The sequence below is a fragment of the Haliaeetus albicilla genome, chromosome 16 (genome assembly GCF_947461875.1).
Source record: "Haliaeetus albicilla chromosome 16, bHalAlb1.1, whole genome shotgun sequence".
NCBI classification, from domain to species: domain Eukaryota; kingdom Metazoa; phylum Chordata; class Aves; order Accipitriformes; family Accipitridae; genus Haliaeetus; species Haliaeetus albicilla.
In genome coordinates, this window is record NC_091498.1 from 2,502,909 (window position 1) to 2,519,400 (window position 16,492).

Below are 16,492 nucleotides of genomic sequence, written 5' to 3' on the forward strand. Positions count from 1 at the left end.
TCCGCTGCTGAACTCGGCGGTCCACTTTATCGATGTTTTCCTTATGCTGTGGGGCACAAAACTGGGCACAACAGGTTAGGTGCTGTCTAATGGGTGTTGAGTAGGGGGGAGGTAATCGCCTCCCTCCGTCTGCTGACTGTCCTCCTGTCCGTACAGCCCAGGACACCATCAGCTGCCTTTGCTGCCAGGGCACGCAGCTAGATCCTGCTCAGCTTATCTGCTGAAACGGTATCTCTCTCTCTCTGCTTTGTGTTTAGAGGTGCAGTGTCCAGACGCTGGACAGCATCGCTTCCCTCGTGATCGATGCAAATGCACGGCCACCCTCCTCCTGCAGTCTCCAACTCGGGCAGGCACGCTGGCCTCAGCTAAACGGGAAGTTTTGCGATCACGTTCCAAAGGAGACACTGCCCAGAGCGTGGGCACCCGCTCCTTTCTCCCTCTCCCAGAACTGTTGGACAGTTTAGTGGGTTTGTCTGTTATGGATTGTGCCGACACCCTAGCAGAATGGCAGCACTTTGCTTCCAGCAGGTCTCATGCAAGGTTGCGTTCGGTTCTTGGGTATGCAGACCTGGGAACATCATCATATGTGATCATACGCAGAGACTATATTTAAAAAAAAACAAACCTCAGTGGTAAGAGAACAAACCTGACTAAAACTGGAAGACGTGAAAGGGAAGAGAGTCTCTCGGGAAAGGGCTGTCGGGTTTGGATAATGATGCCAAAAATTCAGTCTCCCCCGTGTCTGTGTTTTGATTCCTGCTGTTGGAGCAGATGTCCGTTCAGGAAGGGTGTGCTACAGCCGAGCTGCGGTGGGTCACGGTGACGGTGGCTGTTCCCTCGCCGATGGTACCGTACTGAGGGCTTGAATTATTCACATCTAGTCCGGCAGCAGCACAGGCAGCATACGAGCAAGCAGGTGCAGAATGGCAGCTCTCGGCTCTATTCAGCACATCTAAATTGAACGTTCAGCTAGCAGTCAGGAAAGCAAGCAGGCTTGTGCATTTGCAGTGTGCTAAAGATACGGGTGCGACGGGGCCGGGAGCCAGTCTGGTTTTTGCGCAGCTCTCGGGACTGGTTAATGTGCGGTGACGGGCTGCCTCTGTTCCTGCGTTGGTAGCAGCGATGGTGAGCTGATGAGAGATGTGCTGGGACTGCTGTCTGTGTTCACGCAACCTTCCTTGGGGCGATGCAGACATAATTATTTCTTGCTGGACACTGTGTCTGATAATTGGTTCTGATCACAAATCTTGTGTTTGTCTCTGAAGCCAACCAATGTTCTGTTTATTTTTTCCAAAGCAGCAAGTAGATTTGAAAGCGCATTTCATTTTGTAAAATGTCCACAGAAATGGCATAGCTGTTTGCAGAGACTGTGTGTGTGTTTTTAGAAGGCCAACTAGTACTAAGCTTTCCAGGTTTTACTGGGTTTGCAGATTGAAACCTTGCATATTAACGGATCCAGCCAAGATTATGGCAACCAGCAAGACTGGGGAGAGAAATCGTGCCCCAGATTGCTCTCTGGGAGCTGGAGAAATGGATGTTGTTTCAGAAATTCTCTTGCTGCGACTCTGTTTCTTCTCCATTTGTTTCAATGAATAAGCTCTTTGAGGATCCTGTTACCCCGTTGCAACAATCATGTTCAGGTTTTTCATGAGGCTTGGGATTATCAGGCTTGTTTGGTTTCTTTGCTGAGAAAATGAATAGGTGTTGATTTTCAGGGCAGCTGCAAATAATGTATTTTTTGCTTTGCTTGTACAATTGGAATTTCACAGCTCTGAGCCCCAGGTTTTGTCTTTGTTCAGTTAGAGGTGCTGCAAGGAAGTTTCGAGAGATGAGCTAAAACACCAGTTTGTTTCCTCCCCTTCTTTCACCCTCGCTGGATTCCTCAAGTAAAGCTCGTATCTCTACATGCTCGAAAGCCAAAGCAGAGCAAGAAGAATTTAGGACTGAGTGAAACTCAGTGCCCACTGATGTGAATGGGAGGTTATTTAAAGCTATTTTCTCTCTTGGCTCTCTGAAGGTCAAGCGATACAGCCGTGTGTGGGGAGGGACTACATGTTTTCTTGCCGGGAAGCGTGACTCGGGTTTCAGGAGGAGAGTCAGCATCTCCTCTCTCGTTTCTTTTTTTTTTTCATCTGTTTTCGGCTCAGCCTGCAGACCGTGGAGTTTAAGCAGAGCATTAGCCTTTGCAGCGATGCAGAAGGTTATCTTTTAGTGGCAGCTGCCAGCACTGAGAGCGAGGGAGGTGCTGGCAGGCAGCTGAGCCGCGGTGGGTGCGAGGTGACTGCAGACGCTGGTCTTCCTTTTATCTCCGTTTGGTATTGCAGAAGGCAGAGAGGGTGGCATTTGTGTAAAGGAGAGCACATCACCTGACACGCGACTTCGGGGATCATTAATTGGGTTTGCAGCAGGATATTCCCAGTTGCAAACGTAGCTTAGATGGAAATGGGATTGAATGAATTTTTTGTAGGCTGTTGTGCAGGCACCATCAAGGACCGGCTGTGCTTACTGCTGCTTATATCTCATGGTAAATTCAATCTGTGATTGAAAACAGGAAGAGTAGGGTCGGAGAATGAAACCATGCTGCTTCTGTCCAGAAAGGGACAAACTGCACACAACACATACTGCATGCCCTTGATATTGCCGGTGAGGGACAGCAGATGGTTCTCTCTTGCATCCTCTCTGATCTTCTGTCAGATGCTGCCTGGTTGGTAAAGGCACGTACGGCGTACCACGAACGCAGACCTCGGATGGGGAGAGTTCGTGGCGGGTGTTTTGGTTCGTGAACTGTTGAGAACGAGTCTGTCTTTGCTTTGCAACGGACGTGCTGTCGCAGATGCAGCTCTTCCGTCAAGTCATTAGGGTTCAGCCAAAAACTTTTTTGGCCACGAATTGCAAAGTGATTTGTGATAGCTTTGTACGTGGCAAAAAAAGTGTGTTCCAGGTAAATTGAATACCTCTGGATCCTGGCCATACCCTGGAACACGGGAATACTGTGTGATCAGGGATGTCTTTGTGGAGGACGCAAAGGCCACGGGACTTTCCCACCCAGTGTCTGTGGTGGAGGTGGTTGGTAAACAGGGGAACGGGATAAAATGAAGGTGCGTGTTCCCGTTCCTTCTGGCTTCAGCGCAGACGCCATCCCCGCTCCCTGGAGCGCTCATCTCGCTCTTGCGTTTGCAGCCGTCGGTCTGTCCAGCTGCCCAGAGCCCCCCATTCCTGGGAACGGCCTGAAGATCGGTGAGCGCTATTTAGTGAACGACGTCGTCTCTTTCCAGTGTGAACCAGGCTATGCGCTTCAGGTACTGAACATTTTTCCAAAAAAAAAAAAAAGGATGACAACAAACACCTGGAATACAGGGAGATCCTCCAAACCTTGTGTCTTGTTTTCTTCTTCTCCAGGGCCACTCTCACATTTCGTGCATGCCAGGCACCGTCCGCCGCTGGAATTACCCACCGCCACTTTGCATCGGTAGGACTCTTGTTCTTTTGTACCTAGCAGATATTTATAGCGCTTTTCTAAAAAAAGGTGAGGGTCGGAGTTAGAGAAATGCAGGTTTGTTCTGGAAGTGAGATAAGAGTGTGAAAAAAATCTTCATTTCTTGCAAGAGGAAATTTCAATGAAAAAGTCCCCGTGGGCCGCCCAGGATGCTTTATTTAGAATGCTTAAAATGTGCCTATAGTATAAAAAGTAAAATAAAAAAAGCATTTCCTCAAGAAAAAAATCATTCAAAAGGGAAAACCTAGAACTTCTTTATACTGAAAGCAGGTTGCTTTTATGGGTTGAGGGGTTTTTTTCCCTCTTAAGCAAAGATCTGCAGGATGTGGTTTATTTTTATGAAAGGCTTCTTGATATCACTAAAACTGCATCTTTTACTGGAGCCCGTTTACCCTCCCAGTATCTCCAAACCACACCACTTGGTGCCTTGCTGTCCCCCCTTTGGTGTCTAACAGGTCCTACGTGACCAGCAAGAGCCAGGTCACTTGTCAAGACGGCTGTTTGTCCGTGACACCCTCCAAGGAGCAGGGCTGAGACTGCCGAGTGTTTCAGGCCTTCAGAGAAAAGCTCTGGGCAGTTAATTTCCACTGTGGAAGAGGCACAGAGGTGAAGGGAACTTGCTGGAGTTTTTTGATTATTTTCAATACTTTGCTTTTAGCAAATCTAGATGTTTAATATTCGTATTGCACGTTTTACAGCTTTGAGAGAGACATTTATGCATTTAATAGCTTTAGTTAACAGTTATTTCAGGCTCCTGCTGTTCTAGCTTACATCATTTTGCTTTAAAGTAATTATAAGAGCTAACAGTTCTTTTATCCAATGATCTGCAGGCCAGGAATAAATACAGAGACATTTACATGAGTCTAAAGGACTCGTACCCATGGGAGTTGCTCTGAAAGAAATCAGAAGCCCTTCAGCTCAATATTAGAGTTGGGGGATCCCAGCCTGAAGTAGGACCCCAATATTATCATCTAGCTGATGCCTAGCTGAGCAACTGCAAGTTTCAAGTTTTCTTCTTTTAATCAGCATCGGTCACCCAGTTCAGTAGGATTTTGCCTGGTTGGGCTGTGCCTGCTGGGCACCGTCACAGTGTAGACACCAGTGCAGTTGAATTCAGATGTCTGGGTTTGGACGGTCGTGACCAAGCGCGGCGGTACAAACGCCCATCCACCCCTCTGTTCCTATCCCTCAGCTTGCATCGCGTTTGAAAAAGGTCATCCAGCTTCAGAGAGGCATGAACACGTCTCTGCAGCTAGATCATCACGAGTGACCGTTGTCTTTTCTGGGGATGCCGCAGCACCCCTTGCTGACAGTCCTGAGGCTCGTTGTCCTGGGCTAATCGTGTACTGACGTGTCTTAAACCCTGTCCAGAGCACCGCTGGCTGCCAGCCACATGGGAGCGCAGGCTTTGGTTGTTCCCCTGCTCAGAGAACAGCTTGCTTCCCTGGCGAAGTGTGCTGATTTTCTTTTGGTCTACTTCATCCAGATGCTTGACTTCTAAATAATTTAGAAGTAGTTCTATTAAAGAGCCATTAAGAGGAAAAAGAAAGAGAAATCTTCTGGGAGGAACCTTGTTAGTAGCAAGTACATGCGTAATGAGATAGTGGACAAAGGGAATCTGTACCTTCACTGTCAGAACGAGTTAGGAGTACGCCTGGGTGTATCTGGCTGGATGGTATTACCGTAACAAGGTAGAGGTCATCCAGATAAGCATGAGAAGATGCTATCTGTGTTTAAATTTCATGTGATGCCTTTTGTAAACATATTTTGTGCTGTCATATGTGGATCGCTTCTTGGTAGGGAATTTACTTCAGTCAGTGTGCAAACACGCTGTTCTATATTTATCAGTAATTGCCCAGAGATTGACAAGTATAGCAGTCAAGGTAGATCAGTTAAACAGAAGTAGCAGTAACTGGAGTCAAAATAGGATCAGTCTGTTTCTTAACAGTAATTTTTTTAGGTGGTTAAAAATTCAAACAAGTGCTGCGTGCATGATGTGCACTGCTACAATGTCTATGGACAGAACAGAGCGTCCGTCTTGTCTCTTGCAGCTCAAGTCTGTCTCTCCCACTGCGATTGCCAAAACTGGATCTCTGGGCCCAGGCTTTTATCTCCAGAGGGCAAGAGAAAGGCACATGCATTAGTAATGTGGCCACGCAGTGCCTGGCAAACTTTGTGCTAGTTCCATAGCAGGCTTTCCTTTTTCTCTTCTTAGTTTTTACTTGCTTTGTTTCCCACGCAGCTGGCTGGCCATGTCCGTCGCCCAGAGAGACCCCTAAGTGATCTTGACCCCTAACACTGTTGATTTTACAGCCCAGTGTGGAGGAACAGCAGAAGAGATGGAAGGAGTGCTCCTGAGCCCAGGGTTCCCAGGAAATTATCCAAGCAACCTGGACTGCACATGGAGGATATTGCTGCCGGTGGGGTTTGGTGAGACAACTGGTTTTGGTTTGATGATAGGAAGATACTGTCCCTGTTGAGTCAGTGCTGGATGCATTGCTTGCCAAGATGAGTTACAGAGACTCTGTTGTTTGACCTCCTGGTCACACTTCCCATTAAAGGTGCATTTATATGGTGCTGTGAAATGATAAGCATTTTTTCAAAGGGTGATTACAGGTCACCGTGGAGTGTAACAGGTTGATAGGGATTTGTGGGCATGCCTCTGAATCCGCTGTAACATCCTCTTTGAGTGTGCTTGTCTTAACTACTCCCGTTTGTAATAGCCGTAAAACATCACCACCAGTTGCATCACTCTTTATAAATGTAACAAGTGACCAAAGCTTATGTCAGATTATATCCTACCTCAGCTAGAGTTCATGCAGGCATCAGCACATTGAAAAATGCGGATCTCCCCAGCCCTTAGTAAGAGAGAAATTTGCACACCCCCAGCTCAGCTCTTCTCCAGGCCAGCCCCATCAGGGTGCCTAACTGCCAGGAGGTAGGAGTATTGCACGCCTGGAAGAAGCGCTGACTCTCGGGGTTTTGTGGATTAACTCTCCTCCTCCTGGTGTAGCTGCTGTGTGCTGCTGGGGAAACGAAACACCCGGCTCAGTGCGTCCTGCCATCCGAGCTGGCTGCGCTCAGTTTGGCAAGGGGAGATCTGTGTAGCTCTGCGCTTGCCTTCCGAATTTCTCTGCTGTCAGGCAGAGGGAGAGGCGTGCACAGAAACTCCAGCAGCATCAAAACACAGGCGTCAATAGCCTGAGCTCGTCTGAAACTAGCAGGACCCACATACCTACAGACACCCTCTACCTCCAACCGTGGTAAATGTGCTACTGCTGATTGACTGGGCTATACTGGGCAGCACTGGGTGAGTGGTGCTGATGTGCTAAGGCTTGGGCATAGCTTTAGAGGCAGACTCTTCATTCTTCCTCTCCAGGTGCTCACATCCAGTTCCTAAACTTCTCCACTGAGCCGAACCACGACTTTGTTGAAATCCGCAACGGGCCGTACGACACCAGTAATGTCATCGGGCGGTTCAGCGGCACTGAAATCCCAGGCTCCCTCCTGTCGACATCTCATGAAACAACTGTGTACTTCCACAGTGACCACTCACAGAACAAGCCAGGCTTCAAGTTGGAATACCAAGGTAAGGAGGCACAGAACGAGCAGCGATGGAACAATCCTGTCCCCGGGTGAGGGGGCGGAGAGAGGGTGGGCGTCACGGTTGTTGCTATTCTGTTGAATTAATTCCATGAGGACTTAATCCAAATGAGTGGAAAGGTGTTACATGAAGGCCATGCTTAATCCTAATAACTGGGATCTGTTCACCCGGACTTATGCCTACGGCAAATAACAAATGTTCCTAGAGTGCTTTGCGGCAGTGAAATGCCTTTGAATTAATTCCAGCCAGATTCACTTAGATCTTGGCTCTGTCGACTGGCATGTGCAAAGAGAAGAGTCCTCAGCAGCCATGAGTTTGCTCTGGAATTTTGCAGCTGCTTTTCAGTCTCAGCTGAAGTCTAAACGCATCCTTAGCTGCAGCGTAGCCTTGTGCTGAGGCAGGCTGGTGGAGGGAACCAGGTAAACAAGTAAATAGCCAAATAATATAACAACGGGGCTGGCATGGATACCTGGAGTGAAAGGAAGGAGAGAAATAAATTATTAAAGTCAAAAGATGCCCTCAGTGCAGTTTTTGAAGATGATGAGGGAATGGAGATGCCCTCTTTCTTACCCAGCTTGAGTCCTCAGTTTTGAAGACGATGTCCTCTGAGCAGCCGCTGCCTCGGTCTCTGAAGCCAGCAGAGCGAGACCCTGGCAGTGCTCCTTCTCTTACTGGATTTGCTGCTTCTTTGAAGGTGCTGGATTGGGGCTACCCACCTGAGTCTTTGCCCTCTTGAAAGAAAACATGAACTTTTAGCCCTGCTTGATCCACAGCTCTACCTCGATGAGTGTTTCTGCAAAATGGTTTGGTCTTCTCTGTCCCGCCTGTCCTTAGCGTGTGGGAATATGAAGGGACAAAGGATGCTAAGCGTAGATCGTGTACTTCCTACTGAATACAATTAGGATGGGCTTTGCTTGCCAAGTGGTCCAGCTACTGCCTCGGAGAGAGATCTGAGGAGTGGGAAAGATAGAGCATGTGTCTCCAGCCATGTGATATAGCCAAGGACTGACAAAGGGCTGACTCGCCAGAAACAGCAATAAAAGCCGCTACTCATACTTAATTGAAAACATTAATTTTGTCTTGGCTGTCCTGTTCATGCACCATATAATTCATGCGCTATTGCACAATTTAGGAAGGAGTGTGCTCTGTGAGGCACTCTGGGTAATCTCATGGAAATTGCTATGCAAATTAGCTCTAGCAAGGCTGACCAATAATTTATAATGCCAGGTGGAACATGTTAACCAATTGACTTGCATTCGTCATCAGGGTTGTCCGTGTTTTGTTGAAAAACAAGGCAGATTTCCCAATTAGAAGTGAAGTGCGGGGTGACTCTGTGAATACAGGCTCTGAGGCTTCGGCAGAGCAGGACAGACCCCAGTGCTCGTGTCTGAGGCTACTGCAAAGCAGCAGCAGGGTTTTCCCTCAGCCTCCATGCAGATGTGTGCATGGTTCATTAAAGTTTATCTCCTTCAGTGAAGTCATTGTATGAGGAGGAAGTAGCCAAGCAGCACAGAGAGCGTACTGTTCCTGCTTTTGTGAGAAAATACGAAGTATGAAATATTCCTCCTTATTTTTTTATTTTTTTTTCATTTCAGCCTACGAGCTACAGGAATGCCCTGACCCTGAACCTTTTGCGAATGGCGTTGTAAGAGGAGCTGGTTACAACGTCGGCCAGTCCATCTCTTTTGAGTGTCTGCCTGGCTACCAGCTGATCGGCCACCCAGTCCTGACCTGTCAGCACGGCACCAACAGAAACTGGGACCACCCGTTGCCCAGGTGTGAAGGTACGGCTTTGGGATCACCCTGAGAGCAGCCGGACAGGCATTTCTGGGGAAAGAAAAAGCTTCGGCGCTCTGTTCTGGCCTCCTTTTGAATCGTTGTTTTGTAATTGAGCTGAAAGTTTCTCTGGAAACAAAAGCATGGCTGGAGGCGGGCTGGGAACGTGCACTTGGAATAAAGCCTCAGCCCCTGAGGTGTTGAAGCGTGTTCTCAGTGAGCTGATGTTCAACATATTTCAGCCTAGGCAAAGCGAACGTTTTGAACAATTCAACACCAAGGTGCGTCTTTTCAGGTGGTGCATTTGAATCTCTGGGTAAGGACTGTCTCTAGCTGTCAGTCTCGCTGCTGAGTGCCAGCGGGAGCTGTGCTTTCAGACTGGAGCAGTCCAGGGTGATTGTAATAATCATTCTCGTCTGCTTTACTTCTTCAGTGATGTTCAAGCTTCCATTGATTCAGCATTGGTAAATAAAAACAGTTCCTGGTAAAAGACCCTTGCAGCTCTGGGGGCTCATAGTGTGGGAATATTGTGTCCCTGTCTAGTCTCCTTAATGTGATCCATGGTGGCATCTCCAAAATGATCCAGATGGGAGCTCTTCAGTAACCTTCCACAGTCTTCTTTCTGAAAACCACGATTGTTAGGAGGACCCTGCAGGCTGAAGGAGTGGTTCTATGTTCTAGGCATCGAAGCTCAAATGTCCAAGTTCTCTTTTCAAACCCCAGTAGGGCTGTTTCAGCCTTTTATCCTTTGGGCCAATGGACTGAGTGGTTTTTGTGTGGTTTACTTTAGAAGGTTTTCATACAAACCCTTAAGAAGTTCAAGACTGCTTATTGAAGATTTCCCACTGCACTTCCCAAGGGCACTGACCTTTATCCCAGCCTCTTTACAGCACTTGGTCTGCAAGAACTGTGCACTGGGGAAAGAGAGGGAGAGGTGATATTTTTCCTCTTTTAAGTCCTTGAACCCCAGAGAACACAAAGCATAAAGAACCGAATCCTCAGCTGCTCTTTCACTGACCCCAGCAATGCAGCAGAGAGATGCGTTAGCCAAAAAACTGTCCCATGCTCAGCTGGGTGCTGCTGGTAAGGTGGGGGCTGGTGGTAGCAGGATTATGCCCTTATCTGCTGGCTACAACCATCCAATTCTTCTTCTTTATTGTGTTTTTTAAGTAGCTTGCTTTTTTCTGCAGCACTTCTGGTAGCAGAGAAGGGTGAGGGGTTAGGTACGTTTTGGACCATTTGCTGCTTTTCTCTGTGTGCACATCTGGTGGGCTGCTAGTGCTGGTAAAGTCGATGCGGAACTTATCTTTTCTAGCTGCTTCCTTAAATGGTCCATTTTTTGCGTAGCAGCAAGCAATGAGGACTCACTGCCTTAGGTGAGGCCACCTCACCTTTCCCACACGGGTCACAGCTGAAAGCCCTTTTAATTAAAAGAGAAGCTGTAATTCTGAAATAAATGCACAGAGGCCGAGATTTCCAGCACCGTTCTAGGGAGGTTTTTTCCCCATGATCAGCAGGCTGCCTGCTGCTTTGCAGGGCAGAAAGGAACTTGGCCTCCAAGGTTTCTGGAGTGTTTGTTTCAGAAAATGAGTGTATGGAGTTATATAACTACACATGCTTTTCTCAGCTTGACAGACCACGTGAGAAAGCAGAGCAGAACCAGAATATACGGAGCCTGGCTCTAACCTCACATCTGGGACATCAGGTCAGGGCCAGGGTGGCAGAAGTCTGCGGAGCTACTCCTGTGCAAAAAGGAGCATGATCTGCTATATAATAGTATAGCGCTGAGCCTGAATTAGTAAGTCGTGTGGGGAGGCAGAATGTGTTAGCCTAAGCCACGGATTGGGTTAATACAGCTACGTGGCTTCTAGAAGAGAGCTGGCTCGGGCAGGTGACACTGTCTGCACTTACCCCTTGAGTTGTTGCAGGTTGCCAGTAACACACTGCAGCCGTTATCATCATTTCAGTTGAACTTCCATGCCAGGGAGGTCCAGAAGCCGATGCTCGTACGTGGGACTTTCAGACCTAGGGACCTGCTGTGGCCCTCGGCAGGATGTCATCTTTCTCTCCCTCTTTCTCGCTGCCTGTTTCTAATTGCCTCTCCTTAGTTTGCAAGTTCATTTGGACCTGGAAGATACCTAGTGCAATAGAACTGTCGTCTTGATTAATGAATTGGATGCTGCTGTCATACAAATCATCATTTCCCCCCTGCCCAGATGCACTCTGTGAAAAGCCAGCTGCTCGGTGGTTCTGGTCCAGGCCATGCTGTATGAACAAGTGGATAGATTTGCCCACTGGTGTGATCTTGTCAGGAGCTGTATTTTTCCATGCATGGGTGCAGACAGCTGGTGGAGCCCAAAGACTCTTACTAGGGCATAAGATAGAGTTTATTTGCACACCTGGCTATCACATCTGTACAAAACGCCCTGACAGTCTCCTTTCAGCTCTGAAGCACTTAATAAATTTATTGTAACGGAATTAAGTTGAAAATGTTAGATGTAGTTGTGACAGATGGGAATTATTCGAGGCAAGCTAGGCAAAGGTTTTGGGGCTGGATCCTCCAGAATTGCTATCTTTTTATCAAAAAAAAAAAAAAAAAGGAAAGAAAAGAAAAATGGGAAATACAGGATCTTTAAGAGTTATTGTTTTGGGGGATAGTTCTTCATTAGGTTTGTGTTTCTGTTTGATTACCTGCAGTGCCTTGTGGAGGGAATGTCACCACCCAAAACGGTACAGTTTACTCTCCTGGCTTCCCCAACCAGTACCCCAATTCCCAGGACTGCACTTGGCTTCTCACAGTCCCAGTGGGATACGGAATCCATCTCAACTTCACTCTGCTGCAAACGGAGCCCTACAGCGATTTCATCACTGTTTGGTGGGTACAGCAAAGGTGTGGGGACTGGCTGGAGTTGCTACTAAGGCTCCATTTCAGAAAGATGCTCTTGCTGATAAATAGAGCACCCATTGCCAGAGCGCGTGGGTAGTGCTGTGTCTGAGAACGGGAGAAAGTATCCTCTGGGGACACTAGGATGAGGATTTGGAATTTTTTAAACTCCGGGTGCTTGATGGGGCCTTTGGATTAAGGACCATGTGCTGCAAGGGGCTAGCAAAATGGACAAAGCGGCTCTCTCTGAACACAGTTAATGTTACATTCCTGAAAAACGTAGGGAAGGACTGCAAGGTCAGTGAAGGGGATGATCACTGGATGACTAGGCTGCTCGTGCCGGGTGATGGAAATGTCATCCTTTGGGTCTGAGGGGAGTCTGTACAGGAATCCTTAGCTTTCGCGGTGCTTTTGCCTCAGTGTTGTGCAGCTCACAAGAGTAGTCCCACCCTTGGCTGTATAGCAGCACCTGTCAGACCTTGTAGGTCTTTCATACCATTAATTTCTGCGATCATCAGCAGTTAAAAATGAAGGCCATCAGACCCCTGCACTGCCTGGGGTCAGCAGTGACCGTCCCACTGGTTTGCCACAATTACCGTGAGTGGGGGCTGAGCTGCCGGGGGGATGCCGAGCGGCATCCCGGCTGTGGCGGGAGGGCGTTCGGTGGCAGAGCCTCCCTCGTCCCGCTGGATGCTTTCATCAGCCTGGCCCTTCATCTCCGAAATGCTCTGCTGAATGGAATAAGGAAACATCTCTTGGGGAGCTTAAGGGACTTTACAGAGGACACTTTATGAATGGTAAATGGGGTCTTTATCTCAAGCTGAATTTAGTTGAAATGAATCTTGCTCTGACTCGCATAATAGGAATTGCCTTTTGCTTCTGATTTCCCTGGGAGACATTTTTATGGGGCTCATTTTTTCCCTTTTGCACTTTACCTATGGCTACCTGTCTGTGGATAGAGGCTGAATGAAGAGAAAGCCATTGGTGAATCGCTTGCATTTACCAGTGTCCTCTTTTGGGTTTTCTTTTGCAATCAGAGATACGCAGCCCTGCAATCCAAGCTGATCTCCCAGCCTCCAAAGGCGATGCTGGGATGGCGTTAGGCACCAGAACTGGCTGTGACCCCCAGCTGCCTTTTAAACAGCAGCAACTGTGACCTGTGACCTGTGATGTAAAATGGGTGCAACTCTGCTGTGGTTAATAAAGTGGCACTGATTTCTTTACCCAGGAGCCTTACAGGCTGGGATCTTCCTTTCCTGTTTGGAGAAGGGAAGAGAAATGGCATGTTACCAACCTCAGTCAGCCAAGGGAGCACACATAGCTGCGCCGGCTAAAGAGGTCGTGGCCAAATTCTTGAGCTTGTAGCACTCAATATCTGACTTTCAAAATATCTGAGTGTCTGCTGGGTAAACAGGGAGTGAAACTCCTTTGGAAAACTGGCCCTAATTCTTCAAGTTCTGAGGTTAAAAATGAAGTTGATGTTTGTAATTGTCTACTGGGTGAGCACTGCACTGCCAGAAGAGATTATCCTTGTTATAATGGAGTGGGGAGGGAGACTGGGGGTCCAGGTCAGCTGCCCAGGGAGCTGCTGAGAATGTAATATAAATGTAGAAAAGGGAGGACAAGGAAGGAGGAACATGGACGAGTTCCAGTGCACACAGCGAAGGAGGTTGGTTGTTGCCTAGGATTAAAGACATGTAATAATGCTCTTTTCTTGTGTTTCTGATATGTGATTTTAGGGATGGTCCACAGCAAACAGCCCCACAGCTTGGTGTGTTCACTGGCAACTCTGCTAAGAAATCAGCCCAAAGCTCTTCCAATCAGGTCCTGATGAAATTCCACAGTGATGCAGCCAACGGAGGGATTTTTGCCATTTATTTCTATGGTCTGTATTGCTTACCGAGCAACACATGCTTTATACCTGCCTATGGGATGCGGAGGGGCGTGGATCGGTTGCGGCTTGTTGTGGGGACGACTAGTTCTGGGGAAGAGAAGATGTGAAAAAATACACTTTTACCTGAAGTCTTCCACAAAGGGTCTAGTTTCACGGGGTTGAGATTGAAGGTCTCTTACACAGTCGAGTGCTGGCAAGTGGTCACACAGTCTGTGCAGATGTGGAAATCCATCTGTAACGTCGTGATAATTCAAGCACAGGTCAAGTGCCTGCAAACTAACAGCCGTGCCAACCCTACGCCTTTCTCAAAGCGATGCCTGTAAATACCATCCTCTCCATGACAGATCCCATTATGGATAGCTCCACTTTGTTTACCTGAAACTCTCCTTCCCTGCAGTGTGGGCTGGATGCAGTGCTGTTTTTCCAATGCTATGCTAAACCAATTGGGTCATCTTGGTGGCCTGTTTTAAATGGCAACTGTGTTCCAGCTGAGAGGTGACTTCATTTCTCTGGGGAGGAGAAGGATTCCCGTAAATCCCTGAATTACTTGGGGATTCTTTGGTGTGAGTGCAGCTAATGCTAGAGGGGTGTTGGTTATTACATTGAAATGAGAGCATTTGCTTTCCATCACTAAACAAGAGCCCAACTTTAAATCGGATTAGCTAACAAGTTCCTACGGCAGTACTGGGATTTTGGAAAGTGCAAATGGAGACCTCCTCTTGCTTCGGTAATTTGCTGGCAACAACGTCAACAAAGTCTTGCATGAATTACATGATGAATCTGTGCAGAATGTCTTAGCTTATGTTCAGTTCCGAAAGGCAAGTATTATACGGATAGGCTGAATTTAAAGAATGTTTGCTAGGCTTCGCAGGGAATTGGTTTACTGCTGCAAAACACTGTAAGATTTATATTACCAGACAATGGTGCGTATATAACAGTTATGCAAAAAATTATGGTTTAGGCAGTTTGGCTCAGAAATGAGCAGTATGTAAACACTGCTGCAGTTCAGTGAATGCTTCCTTTTGTAATATGAATTAGATACTATCATTGCTATGGTTAGAGCCCATCAGCATATGTTGCCGTTCTCTAATCTTGGTAGCACTTTATACTGATGTTTCTTTAGCTTATGGTTTATGTGGGGTATAAAGCCACTCGCAGGCACCAGAGGTCTGGAGTTGGTGCTGGTAGGAATCGGTGTAGTCTAGCAGTCGTTTATAACCTCTTAGCCAGCTGGGCACTCTGGCAACTGCTTGGCCTTTTTAAAAGTGTCATTTACTGGCTCAGTGCTCCCTTTATACGTGGAACTTTAGTATAAAGCCTAACTCCGAAGATTTAAGTGATTGAGGTGGTTGCTTCCACGGTGAGATTCCTCCCTCTTTCCCAAGTTCTCGTTCTGCATGTGGTGCCTTGCACACTGAGAAGGGTGTGGGGAAAGGGGGGAAATTTTCACACCAGGCTCAGGCAGTACAGTCAGTTAAATCTCGGTCATCATCCTTTAGGGTGTAGCTGCAGGAAATGCAATTTCCTCAGGATCTACAGCAATGTATATTTTCATTTCTGTGTCTGCATGCTGGCAGATCTAGGACATAGGAGACATCCTCTTTCAGCTTTAAATTGTCTTTTCCCATGCAATGATCAGCACCCTGTCAGAACCATTGCCCTTTTAAATGCCTGCAAAGAAATGTTTCCTTAGGGTGGAGGGAGGGAAACAAAAGGATGATTCACAGAGCTTAAAGATTCAATAGCATCCCTTGAAAAATGATGATGTTGCACCTATTATTAAATGGGTTAGTTCAGGTGCCAGCACGAACTGATGTGTGAGTGTGATGGGAAAGGGTTTTATGGCACAGTAATTCAAGGGGGTCCCAGTGTGGTTTCAAGGACGGGACTTTGTTTTGTCCTGGTGAGAACAAATGGATATGCTGTTGAAAGGAGCTCTACCAGTGCTGTATCACCCATATGCTGAAGCCATCTTAATCACACTTCTGTATTGAAATATGGCCCATTAAGGAGAGATTAATGCTGAAAATGCTGGGTTATCTTTCCACTTCAATAGGTGCTGTCGAGCACTTTTTAAATAGCATTTAATTTAAATTTTTGTTACGGTTTCCTTTCTTTCTTCCCCCACTGTCAAGCATCTGTTGAAAAGATTGCAAATAACTGTATTCCCTCCTGAGATGGCTCTTTGCTGTGTAGCAGAAGGTTTCTTCCCCGCTGCCTCCCGTCTCCCACTCCTCTCCCATCCCACAGGCAGGCTCTCCCGGCTCCTTTGCTCATCCCTTCTCTGTGCTGCTGTGGTGGATTGCAAGGAAGGGGCTGACTGTTTGAATTACAGAGCTGGCACTTTCCTTTGACCCCACCCTGGTTGAGTTTAGCTCACCGTAGCAGCATGTGTTTGTTTTTTCTTCCCCCCTTGCGCACATGGGATACGTAAGCCTGTCCCTCGTGTTAACCAGAAGCCCCTGTGTTCCCTCCAGTCCGTTCCCCAGACCTCCAAACGTCATGTCTTTCCGTGCATCCGTGGGGGGAAAGTATTATCCTACCCCTGGTTGGGGGGTAAGGAAATTGGGGCAAGACGATGGGGCATCTGCTTCTGTACATGTGTATTTAAGCATCATGATAAGCCTCATTAAAGTTGCTGCCAGGACTGCCAGCCTTGCCGTGGCGTGAAGAGTTCGACATCGTGGAGTTAGTAAGAATTAATATTCAGTGGCAGCTTGAACTCGAGTATCTTAAATTAAAGGGCTGATATAAATTTCAGAGGAAGTTATGCTTGTCCAGGGTCAGGTGCAGGGGGAGCAAAGATGCAGAGAAGTGCTGAGCAAATAGCAGAAAATG

At 47.4% G+C, this 16,492-nt stretch overlaps 1 protein-coding gene across 1 annotated transcript in view; it reads left to right on the top strand.

Moving 5' to 3' along the window:
- CSMD2 (CUB and Sushi multiple domains 2) overlaps positions 1–16,492 on the top strand; it is a 311,633-nt gene that overhangs the window by 245,909 nt on the left and 49,232 nt on the right. The window contains exons 38-44 of the mRNA XM_069802931.1: positions 3,181–3,299; positions 3,400–3,469; positions 5,810–5,926; positions 6,876–7,085; positions 8,696–8,884; positions 11,574–11,751; positions 13,500–13,645. Of these exons, the coding sequence (XP_069659032.1) occupies positions 3,181–3,299; positions 3,400–3,469; positions 5,810–5,926; positions 6,876–7,085; positions 8,696–8,884; positions 11,574–11,751; positions 13,500–13,645 (1,029 nt within the window). The remainder of the gene's footprint in view (positions 1–3,180; positions 3,300–3,399; positions 3,470–5,809; positions 5,927–6,875; positions 7,086–8,695; positions 8,885–11,573; positions 11,752–13,499; positions 13,646–16,492) is intronic.